This window comes from Schistocerca cancellata, unplaced genomic scaffold (genome assembly GCF_023864275.1).
Source record: "Schistocerca cancellata isolate TAMUIC-IGC-003103 unplaced genomic scaffold, iqSchCanc2.1 HiC_scaffold_782, whole genome shotgun sequence".
NCBI lineage: Eukaryota > Metazoa > Arthropoda > Insecta > Orthoptera > Acrididae > Schistocerca > Schistocerca cancellata.
Genome location: NW_026046793.1, coordinates 228207 through 241008, shown reverse-complemented (window position 1 = coordinate 241008; position 12802 = coordinate 228207). Strand labels below are relative to the sequence as shown.

At 35.8% G+C, this 12802-nt stretch overlaps 1 protein-coding gene across 5 annotated transcripts in view; it reads left to right on the top strand.

The window, feature by feature from the left end:
- The window catches only part of LOC126143123 (disks large homolog 5-like), a 1046479-nt gene extending 1038394 nt beyond the window's left edge, over positions 1–8085 (top strand). For 2 of the 5 annotated variants that reach the window (XM_049915311.1, XM_049915308.1), the window contains exon 10: positions 7763–8056. In XM_049915311.1, the coding sequence (XP_049771268.1) occupies positions 7763–7889 (127 nt within the window). In that variant the 3' untranslated portion in view covers positions 7890–8056. Of the gene's footprint in view, positions 1–7762 lie in introns of all 5 variants that reach the window. The other 3 variants (XR_007529639.1, XM_049915310.1, XM_049915318.1) reach the window with 3 other exon arrangements.
- The last annotated feature ends 4717 nt before the right edge of the window (positions 8086–12802 follow it).

Sequence of the window (12802 nt, the reverse complement as noted above, 5' to 3'; positions counted from 1 at the left end):
ATGAGTGATTGCTTTGTGTATTTTGCTAGTTTCTGCTCGTTCTAGAAAGAATTTTCTTAAATTGTCTACCTGTCCATAATGTAGGTTTTTTATGTCGATAAATCCCCTTCCTCCTTCCTTTCTGCTTAATGTGAATCTTTCAGTTGCTGAATGTATGTGATGTATTCTGTATTTGTGGCATTGTGATCGTGTAAGTGTATTGAGTGCTTCTAGGTCTGTGTTACTCCATTTCACTACTCCAAATGAGTTAGTCAATATTCGTATAGCATAAGTAATTATAGCTTTTGTCTTGTTTCTTGCTGTCAATTGTTTTCAGTATTTTTGTTAGTCTTTGTTTATATTTTTCTTTTAGTTCTTCTTGAATATTTGTATTATCTATTCCTATTTTTTGTCTGTATCCTAGATATTTATAGGCATCTGTTTTTTCCATCGCTTCTATGCAGTTGCTGTGGTTCTCCAATATGTAATCTTCTTGTTTAGTGTGTTTTCCCTTGACAATGCTATTTTTGTTACATTTGTCTGTTCCAAAAGCCATATTTATATATCATTGCTGAATACTTCTTTTATCTTTAGTAATTGGTTGCGTTGTTGATTGGTTGCTGCCAGTAGTTTTAGATCATCCATGTATAGCAAATGTGTGATTTTGTGCAGGTATGTTCCAGTAACATTGTATCCATAATTTGTATTATTTAGCATGTTGGATAGTGGGTTCAGAGCAAGGCAGAACCAGAAAGGACTTAATGAGTCTCCTTGGTATATTCCACACTTAATCTGTATTGGCTGTGATGTGATATTATTTGAATTTGTTTTGATATTAAGTATAGTTTTCCAATTTTTCATTACTATGTTTAGGAACTGTATCAATTTAGGATCTACTTTGTATATTTCCAATATTTTTAGTAACCATGAATGGGGTACACTATCAAAAGCTTTTTGGTAATCAATGTATGCGTAGTGTAGCGACCTTTGATTAGTTTAAGCTTGATATGTCACCTCTGCATCTATTATCAGTTGCTCTTTACATCCTCGAGCTCCTTTGCAACAGCCTTTTTGTTCTTCATTTATAATTTTGTTCTGTGTTGTATGTGTCATTAATTTCTGTGTAATGACTGAAGTTAATATTTTGTATATTGTTGGTAGGCATGTTATGGGGCAATATTTAGCTGGGTTTGCTGTGTCTGCTTGATCTTTAGGTTGAAGATAAGTTATTCCATGTGTAAGTGTATCAGGGAATGTGTATGGGTCTGCAATGTAACTGTTAAATAATTTAGTTAGATGTGAATGTGTTGAGGTGAACTTCTTTAGCCAGAAATTTGCTATTTTATCTTTTCCAGGGGCTTTCCAATTGTGAGTAGAATTAATTGCTTGGGTGACTTCATGTTGCAAAATTATCACTTCAGGCATTTGTGGTATCATCTTGTATGTGTCTGATTCTGCTTGTATCCACCATGCATGCCTGTTATGTTGTACCGGGTTTGACCATATGTTGCTCCAGAAGTGTTCCATGTCTGTTATGTTTGGTGGATTGTCTATTTTAATGTGTGTGTTATCTATTGTCTGGTAAAATTTCTTTTGGTTTGTGTTGAATGTTTGGTTTTGTTTCCTTCTATTTTCACATTTTTTGTATCTTCTAAGTCGTTTGGCCAATGCTTGTAATTTCTGCTTCTTTTCATCTAATTGATCTATCGCTTCTTGTTGTGAGATTTTACCTAAGCTTTTTCGTTTTTTTTCTGACATTTCATTTTTTATAAATTGTGTTAGCTGTCCGATGTCTTTTCTCAGTTTTTCTATTCTGATCTGTAGCCTGTGTTGCCATGCTGGTTTTGTGGGTTTCTTCTGTGTGTTGGTTGGTTCTGATCTCTGCCTAGTGTGTATATTTAGTGTCGTGAGTGCTCCTATATAAACCAGTAGTTGTAACTCTTCCATAGTTGTTTTCATTTATTTTGTTGTGTAAGATTGCGTTGGTAGTTTTTATTGTTGTTTCGACTTGTGGGTTAGTTGGCGGTCTATGCAAGAATGGTCTAATGTCTGTATTTGTGTCTTTGTATTCTATATATGTCAGCTGAAATTTATCTTCTATATCTAACATGTGTGTCACTTCGTGTTCTATTTGTGCTTGTTCTGGTGGCTGTCTGAAGATGTTGTTTTCCTCTGATTGTTTAAAATTGATGCGTGTTGTCCTTTGTTTGCTCTGGGATGTTTGAGTCCATTACTGTATTTTCTTCTTCTTCTGATTGCACATTATTTTGTTCCAGTATTTGTTGTACTTGTTGTTTGATGTTTTCTAATTCTGACTGGGGTATCCTGTTATTTTTTATTATTACACGGATCTGATCAGCTAGTCGTTGTTCTGTTAAAAATTTTAATTCTGGGTATCTGGTAATAAATGTTGTGTATACTTGTGATCTGTATCCAGTTGTGTTGGTTCCTAGGTTTGTTGCTTGGTAATAACAGAACATGAGGTGTCGGTTAACTTCATCTGACCATCTCATCCTCTCTTTGTTTTCCTTCTAGGGTGGTTGCAGGAAGCATATCCTGCAAAACACCTCTATTATTATTATTATTATTATTATTTGAGGTGTTAATGACAGAACTGCAATATCCTAATTGTGCCCCCAATCTTTATTTGATTGCAGTTGCATGAAACCATGGTATCACTGATGAACAGAGATTCTACTTTACAAGAGACATTGGACTTTGGTACAGCATATAATGACTTGTTCTATATACTGGATCTTGTGGCGCAAAAGAGGATGGCAAGACATGTGACACTAAGTTTACCTGAAATGTCTATCCTCGCAGGTAAGAAATGGTAACTTGGAAAAACATTGCAAATAATGATTGGTCTTTAGATTTATGTGCCAGAACTTTGTAAGAACTGTGTTCACGATGGTCTGGCTGAATTAATTTCTGCAAAATGCTGCATTTTTAATAAAATAGAACAAAGTGACACCTGTAAAATCATTAGGATGATGAAACTTTGATATGGCTTATGAAACAAAAATAATTTTCAGACGATCCTCGTTCAGAGCATCTCATTGGCATGCACTCAGATGAAACACGTGAATCTGAAAGTTCCAACAAATTCTCAAATACCTGTGAGTGGAATCAACATATGGATGCTTTACTGTCTAATGATCAACTGGTTCAATCATTAAGAGACCTCATTGCTGTATGGTGAGTTCCAGCAAATGTATGTTTCTATATTTCAATTGATGTCCAGTGTATAATCTTGATTTAAATAATTGAAAGAACAAAATTCATATCTTCGTGGACTGACTGACTACTATGTTACAGGATATAAAAACTGTAACATACATATTTAGAAGTATTTATTGCAGTGTCATGGTGTAATGTCAGTTTGAAACAGCAAGGTGTGAGGAAGGGACCTCCAGGAGTACGTACATCCTATTTGTTCTACACAAGTATCACACGTTATTACTCTTGCGTTTTGTTTTGGAAGTTTTGATTCGAATTCCTTTGTTCACCAGTTCGTTGTTTTCATTTCTATGAGAGGTATATGTGGCATCTTGTGTGCTCTCACTGTTCATCTCATTTACTTGTGATTGGAGTATATTCTTACAACATGACTCGTATTCTATAACCAATGTATAGTATGACAGTTTCCAAGACTACAGGAAGAGAACACACACATAATCATTAAACTGTCCAGTAGAGCTCAGATGCTGCTTACGGTTGCCACACCAGGGAAGGTTTGGGACGTTTACCATTTGTAATTTTGGTTCCAGGGTTCCCTAAATGAGTTAGACTGTGTCTGCTTTCCTAACTACTGATACAAAGACCTAACTGCAAGATGAGATCTATAGGTAGCACATTTCTCAACACTTTATTGCAGTAGACTGTGCGGAAAATGTTTCAAAGAGATCTTTTGCAGTGTATGTTAACTCTGCTGCAATCTTAAAGGTTTTGCAGTTTTTGATCCTGAATTACACATTTAATGCTCATTGCATGTATTCAATCTGTATGTGTGATAAAATAGTGGTGTTACTTTTAATCACATGTCGTGTGCTGTGTTTGACTGACAGAAGCAAACTAAGTGCCGAATTTTAATTGAAATGTATGCGAAGATAATGTGCCCTTTTTTTTTTTTTTACTCGTGCTTTTGTATAATGAAATGTGCAGATTGGTATCCCACATTAAAGATCTGTCCAAAACACATTATTTCCAGTATCGTTTGTTAAAATAGTCTCAGGAAAAGTGGCATAGGTAGCAAGCTATTACCATTACAGGTATATTGTTCTGTTGGAATTACGTGTACCCTTACCTGGATCTGCACTGTTTATAGTTCTCAGTTGTTATTCAGGTATGGTCTGGATGCACAACTTACCTCACTTTCACCCTGAACCCATATTCCAAATATTTGTCTGATACACAGCACATTCTATTCATATTTTGCTATTCTGACTCAAAATATGTACACTTATTTGTAAGAAAATAAAATTCTCAAGAACTCTGGTACAATACACTCAGAAGAAGAAACTTGCTAATAATGCATTTGAATCTCCCAAATGCTGTCAGTGAGTGAGGAAATTCTCAGCAAGTAGCAACTAAAGGTAACAGGACATGTTTCACATGCATCTTTTATGAAGCTCTGGTTAGATGGTCCTACTTGTGTGAACATGTGCTAGTGCTTTCCGAGACATTTACAAACTTTGCATTCCTTCTCTACAGCAGATAGAATTCCCAATTGATATTGTCATTCTACTAAATTTATTCCAAACCATTGTGGCATGGTTGTGCAGCAGCCTTATAATGTGATTAATATTAAACAGTCCCGGCCCACATGTTTGTTCTCAGTGGTTTTTAAACCATCTTCTATGGTTTGCTTCCTGTTAGGTTACCATTTAACCTAATAATTCCATAACTCTCTCTCTCTCTCTCTCTCTCTCTCTCTCTCTCTCTCTCTCTCTCTCTCTCTCTCTCTCTCTCTCTTTTTCTTTCTTTCCAGCTCCACACTGGTGACATCTTCTACATGGTTGAGAAAAACCTGGGTATTTAGGAAAAACTCGGTGGATAAATTATTTATTTTTTTGCCATTTTTTTTCATATTGGTAATAAAGCATCTAAATTTAAAGTCCCATGATTAAGTTATTCACAAGTCTAACCCATTCTAACTTCTGCAGAAAAGATAATTTACATGTAAAAGTTAGTTTTATTGATTACCAGCTTAGCATCTGCCGCTTCACTCACTCAGACTGTGTGCTCTGCACAGATTTTTTAAAACTGAATTTTTATGTTGTTCACAAATTGCACTAACTTCTAAACTTTTCATGCTAATTAATGCCATAGAAGCATGGTCTTTCCCAAATGTACTTCTTACCAAAAAGTGATTCTTTTAGCTGGAGTCAAAGATGGGCATTAATCATGCCTTTTGCATTCTTGTGGAGACATTTCCATAGAAATGTTCATCCCTAAAACACATTTTTTATATGTAACTGATAAGTGAAATACCAATTTTCAGATTTTTAACGTTAAAATGTTTTTTAATACAAGAAAATATTTTCTTACACACTTTTATCTCTCGTTTCATCCCCTAAGGAGTTGAATTTCCAGCAACAGTGTAACAGCTATTTTTTTTATTTCTAACTGAGAAGCCAAATTGCAGTTTTGAGATTTAGCTTTAAAATATCTTCATAATGAAATATTTGCATAAAAAATCTCATTCTCTGTTTCACCACATTAGCATTGTAATTTCCAAAAACACTGTAACGCAGATTTTTTTTAAAAAAATGTCTATAACCAAGAAAACAAATACCAATTTTCATAGCTGTAGCTTCAAAGAAACTTCAGGAGTTCTTTAGAGCTATCTTCAAAATCGACTTAATAGCTAATATTTTCAAAAAGCTTTCCTTCTATTATGCGTGGGATTTCAAAAATCCCTTCCTAAACAATGCCTTCAGTACAATATCGACAGTCTCTCCAGATTTAAAGATCCTGTCTTTGGCAGTTTGGTTTGGGTGTGATGAGTCATTCACAACATTGCGTTTTATATGTATGATGGATAGATTGTAATTTAGAGAGAAACATTCAAATCATTTGGATAAAGATGTATAAGTAATAGCTAGATTCCTTACAGTTTGATGCAGGATACAAATTCATCTGTGCAAAATAGCTCAGTCAGAGCAAATTTTCAAAGGATAGAAAACCCAGGATGGAACATGGACAATATGAAAGGAGATAGTGCTGCTCACCACACACAACAGGCATTGAGTGGCTGGCAACAGATGATTGCTGGGAGGACTGTTGCCAGCTTTCCATGGGAACTACTGGTGGAAACTACAGTAGGATTGAAATTATGTGTTAGTTGACACTTCTGGCTTTGTATCTGCTTTCCTGAAATCGGAGTGCTCAATGTCACACACATTCACTGTTGCCAAACTGCCACAGCAATTGGTTCATTTCCAAGTGCTTGTCTGGCTTTCTTTCTTGACGATGTTTTCAGATCCCGAATCCTGAGTCTGGCCCTCTTATTTTGTATTTCAGTATACCTGATACACAAGGCGCAATTCAGCGTTACGTATACAGTTTTTATAATCCTAGAGACGAGCTTATGTTAGACAAGCTTCGCATGACATTGCATGAAGCAGAATTTTCATCTATTTGCACTTGTTTTTCTTCCTATCATTCCCTTTTCATTGAAATCTGCTTGTGCTGTCTATAGCTGCAACTGAGTGCCAAACAGGACTGCTCAATGGTTGGTAATACGGCAGCTGGTGTAGGCAGTGAGAGGATGGTTTCAGATAATCAGTCAGAGAGAGAACTTACAATTTGCTTTTAGCACTGAAACTGAAGTTTTTCGGTCTTAGAGTTTGCTTGTAGAGGTTAACTCTAATAGCCGTGAAAAAAGTGATTGTGATTTTTACTTCTGCTGTAGATTGTTGACTGCCACTTTGTTGGCTACATTGCAAATCACTGGGTTTTGTTTAGTTTAGGACACAAGTTTAAATTCAGGGCTGTACAATGATCCTTCTGGCGCAATTATGTCGTGTGTCACTTAAAATCTGCTGTGGACAGATCATCTCCTATTGCTGTCTTATCTCGTGCCAACCGCTTCAGACATTGCTCTACATTACACAATAACAGCATTCGAGAAGCGAGCCTGCCGTGTTTCTTTGCTGCCTGTAACAGAGCGGTAGCCGGCAACAGATGTGGCAAAACTGTAGCAGCAAGTGACAGACGTCAACTATTGAGTAATTGTGATCGGAGCATAGTCGTCTGTAGAGCACTGACAACATGGAGGTACTGTGTACGTGCGGAAAGCAGGTGCACCAAGTCAGTTGCAACTGTCAGTGATCTCCTCTCGCGACTCCACTGTAGTTGATTACTGTGAAATTTGGTCGATTTTTCTCACCGAACATGAATATGTATCCATCTTAAGTACTTATGTATTTGTACTTGTTATTCGTTATAGGAATTAGATAGTGTTTAGACTTAATGGACATGTTAATCTACTGACAGTCTGTTTGAAACAGTAGATGAATGTTATCAGTTTATTTAATATGTTATTCCCTTTCTAGTGAACTGACTATCCAATAAAAAATTCATGTACATGTGAGTTAATGCCTGATCTTATTTGTCCTTATTGTTACATGTGTAGCTGGATATCAGTGTCATAAGTCTCTTTCTGCCAGTGATGTCCTGTGAATCTGTGCTTGTAGTTCTTTGCTGATTGTATCACTTACATCCACTGTTTGTTGCTGTGGGTAATCAACACAAAAAGCACTTTATTTCTATATTTTAGGTGGCAACAACCATTTGAGACAGGTGTTCCAGAAGATATGGTTGTAAATGGAAAGAACATATTGCAGCATACAGCACACTGGGATCGTGTAACAGCTTTCGTGGAAAGAAAGCAAATGAAGGAATAAGTTGTGGGGAAATCATATTTGAAAATTAGGATTTACAAATTTATTTATAGATAACTTTTGTTAAGTATTAAAACAATATGAAGTTTTGTTCCTCTGTTAACTTGCAAGAACCTGGTTGAGTTATAGCTTTTTATACGTTTATCTGTGCAATATGTAAATATGTAAATTAAAATAAACTATGTAAATTAAAATAAACTACTTTCTTCATTATACTACTACATAGTAATGGTCTTTGCAATGCACCGATGCACAACTGTGATTTCATATATGTAAGTATCTGAGTATGTGGCACTGCCTGTGTATGCAACCCCCCCCCCCCAACCGATTATGCTCCCACCCCTCTCCGTCCATCTGTCGCCTCCACCCCGTCCATGTCTGCCCCCTCCCTTCCCTCTATGGTACATTCAGCAGCAAATGTGAATACTCTCTGCTAAATGCGTTGGTAATAGAGTTAGCAGCAAAGCAGTAATCAATTTAAACATCATGCCTGATGTGACATTTTAACTGCATGAACTGAAAAACTGCAAAATGTAGTATGTGATAACTTTTTTCGTCTCATAATTTTGTGAGGGCTGCTAGTCAGAAAAAATTGAGTAACGGTTTGAAATTTAGTATAAAGTTTGTTGCAAGTCACTAAGTACTCCCGTTGGCAAATACTGGATAGCAAGCATAGTAGCTACATATTATGTAACAAATAGTTTGGAAGTATGGATTAAACACATTGAAGATTGTATAAGCACTGTATTCGTTTCTTTCAATTTTATCAAGTAGCACAAATTGATTAACACAAGCATTTTCTCAAAAATGATAAAGTTCTTAAGTGAAAAAGTAAATACTTCCCCTAATTCACGTAAGATTCTTAACGTCGGTAAGTATCTTGTACTGTAAACTTTGTAAATAAGGCTTGTCCTTCCTCAGGATTTGAGCTATCTTGTTATCAAGTTTTATGAAATCTGTTCAGCTATTTAGTTATAATAAATTTAAACGTCATGCATGATGTGACCGTTTTTCCCTATCAATGTGTATGGCATTTTACTCCTGAACTGTAATGGGTAGGTGGTTCTTACCCACACAGCAATTGTTGCCTGACAGTAAGGGATGTGTGTACCAAATATGGTTGAAACTGATCCAGTGGTTTAGGAGATGTGGAACATACATATGTGTATACATAAGTTTTTGTAATATGGATGGATTATCTAAAGTTTAAAACTTCAGAGGTTGTAACTTTTCCCCGTCAAATAAATTGATAGGCTCAGCAGAACAAAACTTTGAAACTCTCTGTAACTGTTTCACTAAAATTTTGGATGGTGTAAGAGCTGAAGTGCTAAACCACTTGATTTCCACAACTGTATTAAAGAGAATTTCAAATGACCATTGTTGTTTTTCTGACTACTGTGTAATATGAAAAAAATTAGTATCCTGATAAATTTTTAATTGTAATGTGAAAATAATTGGTTCAAAATGGTTCAAATGGCTCTGAGCACTATGGGACTTAACAAAATAATTGACTTTCTAATGTAATGAAACAACTGTTTATCCTAAACATGAATACAACAGTAGCGCTGGTCGATTTTGCCAATGTGGCCTCTCTGTCTGTAACAAGTAAGTATACTCACCACTTTTCAGAATTTGTAATATTAATATGGAAGTTACAAAATTTCTCAGTTTGAAAATAACAGTTAAAATAAAATTTTTTGTCATCCCATTCTCACGGTAGGCACATACCGTGGGAAGCAAGGAGGGGATATTGTTTGGTGGCCGGTATCCTCTTCTACAATACAAACTGTGCGCAAGTATTAGTTGGGTTCTTTACTCAAAAGAATAGAAAATTACTCAACTCAAGATAGTCCAGGTGTTGTGGTACAAGCTCTCCATAGTAGTCCACATTAGCCTCGCTGCAGGTGACGTGAAAGTCTGATATATACACTGCTCTGGTCACTAGGTAGAGGCTGAGCTAAGTCAGTTTGGTTTCCAGAAAGGCATTTTCAGTGGAAAACACTATATATACTTTCACTAACGAAATATTAAATGCTCTGAGTAACTGGAAGTCACCCGTTGGGATTTTTTGTGATCTCTCAAAGGCTTTTGATTGTGTAAATCATGTAATACTTCGTGATAAGCTCAAGTGCTGTGGTATGAATGGGACAGCGCTCAAATAGTTTAAATCATACCTAACTGGAAGAGTGCAGAAAGTTGAAATAAGCAGTTCACATAATATGCAGAAAAACTGGTGGTTCCTCAAACTGGGGAACAATCAAGAATGGGGTGCCGCAAGGTTCAGTCTTGGGTCCTCTGCTGTTCTTAATATATATTAATGACTTTCCATTCTATATTCATGAAGATGCGGAGCTGATACTTTTTGCCGATGATACAAGTATAGCTATCGCACGCAACAGACAAGAATTAAGTGGTGAAATTGTAAACAATGTTTTTCAGAAAATCATGGTTCTCTGCAAATAGGCTCTAATTAAACTTTGGCAAAACATAGTACATACAGTTCCACACAGTAAATGGAATGACACCATTAATAAATATAGACTTTGATCGGAAATCTGTAGCTAAGGTAGAATATTTAAAATTTCTAGGTGTATTCATTGATGAGGGGTTGAACTAGAAAACACACACACTGAAGATCTGCTGAAACGTTTGAGTTCAGCTACTTATGCTATTAGGGTCATTGCAAATTTTGGCGATATACATCTTACCACGCCTATTTTCATTCTTTGCTTTTGTATGGCATCATATTCTGGGGTAACTCATAATTGAGTAAAAGAGTGTTCATTGCACAAAAGCGTGTAATCAGAATAATTGTTGGAGCTCATCCAAGATCATCCTGCAGACACTTACTTAAAGAGCTAGAGATCTTCACTGTAGGCTCACAATATATAATGTGTGTGTGTGTGTGTGTGTGTGTGTGTGTGTGTGTGTGTACCTGTCCTTTTTTCCCCTCTAAGGTAAGTCTTTCCGCTCCCGGGATTGGAATGACTCCTTACCCTCTCCCTTAAAACCCACATCCTTTCGTCTTTCCCTCTCCTTCCCTCTTTCCAGATGAAGCAACCGTTTGTTGCGAAAGCTTGAATTTTGTGCGTATGTTTGTGTTTGTTTGTATGTCTATCGACGTTGGGGACCTTGCTTGTACAATTAATAAGAAAAATTAGTTTTTGTTGACACTGAGAGGACCAGAAAACTTAAAATGAAGAGTTGGGACATATTTTCCATTGACTAGAGAAATTAAGTCATTATTTTTGTTAGATATTTCTGTTGAAATTTTGGAGGCTTGCACAGCTTTCCAGTAACAAATGATTTTCTATTTTCTAGCAGATTATATTTTTGTATTTCATGAATATCTCTTCAGTTTACTCTGCCTTTCATGGTTTGACTCAATTTTCTTTCTGTCGACTTCTCTTTGGAATATTTTTGCGGCTTGATAATCTTCACTAAAAAAATTTTACAATAACTTGAAGTGGTCTTCATGAATCATGAACTGTTTTAAATTTTCAACAGGATTTTTTTTAAGATCTCTGTTCATCATGAAATGCTTCTCTAGTTTACTCAAAAGGTTTTTAAAATCACTGAAATCGTATGATGATGCAAAGACATCATGAAATTGTGGATTTTTCTTCATGCTTGTAATCTACTGAACAGTGATGTGAAACAGACATTGCTTCCTCACTTCATGTCCATTTCATTTGGCAAATATACTCATCTCCATTTCTTGTATGCTCTTTCATGAAGTATTTAGTTTTTTAAAGGATGAGAATTGTCTGAGTAAAATATAAAGTCTGCAGAATCTCCTACATAAGAATTGACCATCTTTACAATAAATTTGTACATGGGTGTTGAAATTTCCCTTCACTTCCATCTTCCCCGTGCCACATACAACAAGTTCCTTATTTCACTTTATAGTCAAATATTGTGATATTGTAAGTTCTGCAAACTCGCTTGAATCTGTGTTGGCCACAAAGATTAATTGAATTTAATTTTGAATATTTTTTTAAATGTAGAGAGATTAGCATTGTCTCCATAGATAACTGCTATAGTTCTTCCTCCTATAAACTTGTGGGACTTCTGTGTTGGTAGATAATGATTCTCAATGCATGGGACTGATTTAATAGGTGTGTGCATGTAATTTTTAGCATTGCCGCCAACTGAGAAAGGATTATCTTGTTTGTCCTGAAGATCTACTGCAGATTCACCTTTAATTTTTTCAAAGTTGAATTGTCACTTAATATCAAAGCATGCATGTAATACAAACTTTCAGACACTCAGTTGTTGTCCTATTTCAAAAATATAAACAAGGGTTATCCTTTGTCTTTCTTACGATATTTCTACTGATGTTTTATTTCAACAGTAGGGCCTACGATATATTCATGTTTCCTTGGACAAATCCTCGGTCTTCCAGTAATTAGAAACCATCAATATCCTGCCCCCTTCTGTAAATAATTTTGAATACAGTTTTACGTGGTTGGCTTAATACTTTTTATATACAAGAACTCTTGGTCTGAAATATTTAATGAACTTTATATATGCTTATGTTTGGAAGGATGGTTTTCTTCTTTCCCTTAGTGTTTACATAATATTTGGCGGCCCAGTTTTTGTCATCATTGATAGTAGTTGGAACGAAAAGTTGATCACAATCCATGTGACAGTTCTCTTTCAATAGTTGATCAAGGATGATGCTGTAGAAAGCATGTATTGGTCTGCCAAAGTGATTATACCTGAGGTGGCCTTTGAAGCGCTGGTAAAGGGGGGGGGGGGATGGGAAAGGAAGAATCAATGGTGGAATATAGGAGAGAAATTGGTGAAAATGAAAAAGGAGGCTTGTAATAAATAGCTCAGCACTTGGCTTGATGAAGTCCATAAAACATACGAAGCTAAATAGAAAGAAGCACAATGGGCCATTACTAAAGCAT